This window comes from Perognathus longimembris, chromosome 28, assembly GCF_023159225.1.
Source record: "Perognathus longimembris pacificus isolate PPM17 chromosome 28, ASM2315922v1, whole genome shotgun sequence".
In the NCBI taxonomy this organism is placed as follows: domain Eukaryota; kingdom Metazoa; phylum Chordata; class Mammalia; order Rodentia; family Heteromyidae; genus Perognathus; species Perognathus longimembris.
Window position 1 is genome coordinate 80,627,818 of NC_063188.1, and position 6,000 is coordinate 80,633,817.

The 6,000-nt window shown below is 39.2% G+C and overlaps 1 protein-coding gene across 2 annotated transcripts in view; it reads left to right on the forward strand.

Annotated features, from left to right (window-relative positions):
- The window catches only part of Slc9a7 (solute carrier family 9 member A7), a 160,634-nt gene that overhangs the window by 74,060 nt on the left and 80,574 nt on the right, over nucleotides 1-6,000 (forward strand). For both annotated transcript variants that reach the window (XM_048336181.1, XM_048336182.1), the window contains exon 5: nucleotides 1,641-1,753. In XM_048336181.1, the coding sequence (XP_048192138.1) occupies nucleotides 1,641-1,753 (113 nt within the window). The remainder of the gene's footprint in view (nucleotides 1-1,640; nucleotides 1,754-6,000) is intronic.

Below are 6,000 nucleotides of genomic sequence, written 5' to 3' on the forward strand. Positions count from 1 at the left end.
CCCAGAACTTTCATTAAAAAATAATTGGAAACTTAGAGGTAAAAATAAGGGATTTTTATTTATTTATTTTAAGGGATTTTGATTTTTTTCAAGAAAGGAGAAGTACAGAGTTTGTTGCTTACAAGGTGACAAGTCTTTGAAGAGCAACAGTTTACCCCAGCATATGTTAGTGGCAAGGGGAGGCAAGATAGGGAAAGTCTGCCAGAGAAGTCTGTTACCCAGATCTTAGATTGTGGTGAAAGGAACTATAGGGGAAGGTCTACTTTCCGGAAATATTTGAAAGTTAGGTGAAAAAGGCCGTTGAGGAAGAACAAAGCACAAATCAAATCGGTTACTACAAAGTTGCTGTGGACTGAAATTGGACTGGTTAAGTGTCTGGAACAGTGCCTGGCTCACATGAGGCAAGCATTCAATTCTAGCCAATTCTCTTCATAAGGATTCCATTCTGCAGATCGTTCTTGGATTCCTAGCTTACCCAATCTACTCGTGTCAAGCATCCAGGATGCAAAGGTACCCAGTGAATGGTCCTTCCCCACCACAAATCTCAAATTACTAAGGCTTGGCTGGTGGGTATAATGAGCAAATTTGACAGTTGTTTTTACTTTCCTAACCTCTGCAGCTGCTATTACCACTGCTATTGCACACACACACACACACACACACACACACACACACACACACACGTAACATGTACTAGTTGGTTTTTTTTTTTTTAGTACTCCTTACTGTTTCTAGTTCCTAAGCTGTCATGTAGGAAATATATTTCCCAGCTGAGCTGAAAAATCAACCTTATCCAGGTGCTGGTGGCTCCCACCTATAATCCTAGCTACTCAGGAGGTTGAGATCTGAGGATTGAGGCTCAAAGCCATCCCAGACAGGAAAGTCTGTGGGACTCTTACTTCCAGTTAGCCACTAGAAAACTGGAAGTGGAGCTGTGGCTCAAAGTGGTAGAGTGCTAGCCTTGAGCAAAAATGAGCTCAGGGACAGCACCCAGGCCCTGAGTTCAAGCCCAAGGACTGACAAAAAATGACATTGGTAGTCCCTGTCATACCAGGTCATATTCTGCTAACACAGAAAGGGCTGTTGTAGAGTGTGTGACCTGCTCCCCTACCCCCATCCCCAGGCAGAGCAATTGGCCATATGGGTTGGGGGGACTCAGATTTCAACAGGATATTTATAGAGGTTTGCCTCTTCTCCATGCATTACAATCATTCTGAGAAGAGAAGATGCTGAACAATAGATCAGTTACTTGGATATTTGTGACCAACCCATTCATTTCTCTCCAGTTTTTTCCCACCTACTTATCCCTGTGATTTGAAATATACTATTCTGCATTTTCTAGTATTACCCATTATCTATCTTTCCAATTCTGTCTATTATCCAGTGGCTTAAGAGACCTTAATTTTGTTGCTGATCAAAGACCGTACTTCAAGACTGCTCTGGTTAGTGAGCACAGCTGTAAAACTGAGGTATCTATGTGCTTCAGTGTAATGGTGTTAACCTTTACTTGGTACTAAAGTCCTATTTGCCTATAGTCCTAGTACGTGTCTAGCCATAGCCACTGCCTATCACTTTTACAGATTGCCTGCTTGCATGCTTGTAAACAGTTCTATTGACATCCTTTACCTTCTATCTTACAGAAATCTCATGTATGGCGTGGTGAAGCTCATGAAGATTGTGGGCCAGCTCTCTGATAAATTTTACTACACAGATTGTCTCTTTTTTGGAGCAATTATATCTGCCACTGACCCAGGTATGTGCATATTTAGCTTAACCATTATGACTTTCTGTTGTTTAAATCTTACAGAATTCAGAACAGTCATGAACTTTTTTTCAGTAGGAACAATGGAATGCTGACTTAGACTTTTATTGTTTTGTTATTGGGGTAAAAATTCTCCACATAAGCCAGGTGCCCATGGCTCATGCCCACAAACCTAGCTTCTCAGGATGTTGAGATCTGAGGATTGCAGTTCAAAGCCAGCCTGTGCAGAAAAGTCTGTGAGACTCTTATCTCCAATTTTCACTGAAACTCGGAACTAGAGATGTGGTTCAGGTGGTAGAGCACTATCCTTGAGCACAAAAGCTTAGGGACAGCTCCCAAACCTTCATTTCAAGCCCCAGCACCACCACAAAAAAATTCACAACATAAAACTTATCATCTTAATTATTTGTTTTTAAATTATTTTATTGCTATTATGATGTACACAGTGGATACAGTTTCATAAGTGACCCCTTCCTTCCCTGTCTCCCAAGCTTTTCCCTCTCACCCCACCCACAAGTTGTATCGTGTGTATTCAGTGTCTACTGAGTACCACTGCTGCATGTGGTCACCCTTTGTCCCTCCATATCTGTGCTCCCCTTACCCTCCCAAAGACAGATAAATGAACAAACAAGACAAACAAAAGACAAACCTTCCTGTTTCCATTTCCTGGAGTTCATTTTGATAAATATTATTTTATATGATCAGAGGCACAGAGACATTGGTCTTACCATGTGTGATATCCCAGTGTACTTTAGACCTGGCTTCTGCATATAAGAGAAAACATGCGCTGTTTGTCTGTCTGAGCTTGGCTTGCCTCAATTAACATGATTTGTTGTAGGTCCATCCATTTCCCTACAAATGACATAATCTTATTCTTTCTAATGGCTGTGTAAAATTCCATTAGGCACAGGTACCATTTTTTTTTTATATACCTATCATCTATGGTAGGACAGCTAGGCTGTTTCCATAGCTTTTCCATTGTGCATCTTAATTGTTTCTAAGTATACAGTTCACTAGGGTTTTGTCACACTATTGGGCAACCAATCTTCAGTACTTGGTATTGTGTTATTTTAAGTAATAGGTGATTTTAAAAGTATGCAATAGGATATGTTCTATGTAAATCCTATAGCTTTCTATAAGGGACCTGAGCATCCATAAAGCAAGGAGGATCTGAGAGGGCTGACTGTTCATCTTGGGGAAGAATGTATGGAGAAAGGACTGGTCCTTCCTGACTGTGAAGTGGGAAAGGGCTTCACAATGGCTACAACGCTCAGTAACATTATACACTATGATAATTGTAAAATTATCAGCATTTCCCACTTGACCATGCCTCTTTGGGGTCCTCTGAATTTGTATTATCTCATAAATCTTCTGCAAGATAGAATGTTCTATAATCCTCTCAATCCATTTTGGCAACCAGTAGTCACAGGCTATTTTATTTAAAATTTTTTAGGAACTAATTAATGGTTATGGTCATTTCATGCTTTGAAATTACTGTATTTTGAAATATTATATATCAAAATGATCATTTCATGGAACTCTGGAGATAGGTTTAAATCCAGTAGGTAGAGTCAGCATGAGAAAGTATGAAAAAATTTTAAAATGTAAGATGCAAGGTGAAAGCATCAAGAGCTAAAGGTAAGTAACATATGGGAAATCACTTGTGTTCTTTAAGTCCATTGTCCTTTTCCTAAAGTAACAAAATTATCATGTCAGGGTGATTTGATGACTTAACAACAATCATTGTTAGAAATGCATGACTGAGAAATACCTCATGCATGAAGCCAAGCCAAGATGATTATTTTTCTCCTACCACAAATAGAACTACTTTCTTGAGACATCTTGTTTACACTCTGACTGTTATACTCCACAGAACACATTTCTTATGTTGGAAAGTACAGTGGAATTCTTCTGGCGCTGTGTCATTTTGGAAATCTTAGAATTTGACATTTCTCATACTGGTCCCTTCAGTTTTGTTCTGGGCTGTTTTCTTAGCCTTGGTAAGGTTCTCGGTGGTGGGTCTTTGCTTTGGATGTGCACTTAGAGCAGGACAGGAAAAAATGTCAAGAAGTTGCTTTTTTTTTTCTCTCAAATTTTTATTATAAAACTGATGTACAGAGAGTTTACAGTATCATACGTTGGGCATTGGATACATTTCTCGTACTGTTTGTTGCCTTGTCCCTCATGCCCCCCTCCCTCCCCCCCTTTCCCTCCCCCCCCAGGTGTTCAGTTCACTTACACCAAACAGTTTTGCAAGTATTGCTTTTGTAGTTATTTCTCTTTTTTTTACCCTGTGTCTCTCAAATTTGGTATTCCCTTTGAATTTCCTACTTCCAATACCAGTAAACACGGTTTCCAATATACTCAGATAAGATTACAGAGATAGTGTAGGTACAACCATAGGAAGGTGATACAAGAACATCATCAATAATAGAAACTACACATACACATAGGACGTTGAAAGTAGTTACAACTGTGATATATCACTTGTTTCCATAACATGGAGTTCATTTCACTTAGCATCATCTTATGTGTTCCTAAGGGTATAGCTATTGGGCCTTGTGATGCTCTGCTATGGCATGCCTAAACCTGTACTAATTATTCCCAATAAGGGAGGCCATAGAGTCCATGTTTCTTTGGGTCTGGCTCACTTCACTTAGTATAACTTTTTCCAAGTCCTTCCATTTCCTTACAAATGGAACAATGTCATTCTTTCTGATAGAGGCATAAAATTCCATTGTGTATATGTACCACATTTTCCTGATCCATTCATCTATGGAGGGGCATCTGGGTTGGTTCCAGATTCTCGCTATGACAAATTGTGCTGCGATGAACATTGTTGTGCTGGTGGCCTTACTGTGATTTTGTTTGTGTTCTTTTGGATAGATACCCAACAGTGGGCCTTGGACTCAGGGCCTGAGCACTGTCCCTGGCTTCTTCCCGCTCAAGGCTAGCACTCTGCCACTTGAGCCACAGCGCCGCTTCTGGCTGTTTTCTGTATATGTGGTGCTGGGGAATCGAACCTAGGGCCTCGTGTATCCGAGGCAGGCACTCTTGCCACTAGGCTATATCCCCAACCCAAGAAGTTGCTTTATTATAGAAATCATTCATAAAAAGAATACATTGCCATGAAATGAAAAAAAAAATCAAGCCAAAATCAAAGCAAAACAAATGCTACTATCACTCAGAATCTAGAGGATATTCTGAAGTTTACAATATTATCTTTGTCTCCTAAGGAAAGGTTCTACTAAACGTTATAAAACTACAAAGCCCTATCCTAAGAGAATAATTCCACTTAGCTACCATTTTCTTCCTTTAGTCTCCTGTGGACATGGTAATGATCATTGAAAAATAATAACAAAAAGTTCCAGATACTTACGCTGTCACACTTGTGAGGAAATTAAAGCCTGTCCAAGTAGGTACTCTGAGAAACAGTGGGGCTCTGTTCTCAATGATCACCCCATTTTCAGCTTTCCCAGTCTCATCATCAGCAATCTGAAATTATTTTCCTAATGAAAATGTCAACTGGTCCTCCATATTACAATTTTTCCTATCATAGGCTGTATCAACTTAAAGCATACAGAGGTATTTATATTGAAGAGTCCATAGCCTATTCCCATATGGGATTACTCAAACCAGGACTACTCTAAATCTGTGCTTGTATCTCTCATTTTGTTGTCAAAGAGCATGAGTGAAATAAATTTCAGCTGTGTAGTGGTGGTGATGTCCAGGAATGCCAAAGTATTCCTTTCACCCTCAGATTTCATACAGATCTACAACATTCTAGTAGTCGTTTTCTATTTTGAAGTTCTGAAACAATCACATGGAAAATATTAATGGGATATATTATCTCTTGGACCTTGCCATCAAAACCTATAAATAAATCCAGTTTAATGTTTGATTATTGGCCATGAGCAATTGTGTCCTGACACTGATCACAATTTACTGGTCGAGAATTATATCCTAGAATTCCTATCTGTTTATTTCCCATGTACCTTTACCTAATGACTTGCTTTTTTTTCAGGGTCTAATCCTTTATTCTTTTTTTAAAAAACTTTTTATTGGCAAACTGATATACTGAGAGGTTACAGTTTTATACATTAGGCATTGGATACATTCCTTGTACTGTTTGTTGCTTCCTCCCTCATTCCTCCCTCCCACCTCACCTTTTCCCTTTCCCTCCATGAGTTGTTCAGTAGATTTACATTAATTTTTGTCTGTTATGGAGTTTGAACTCA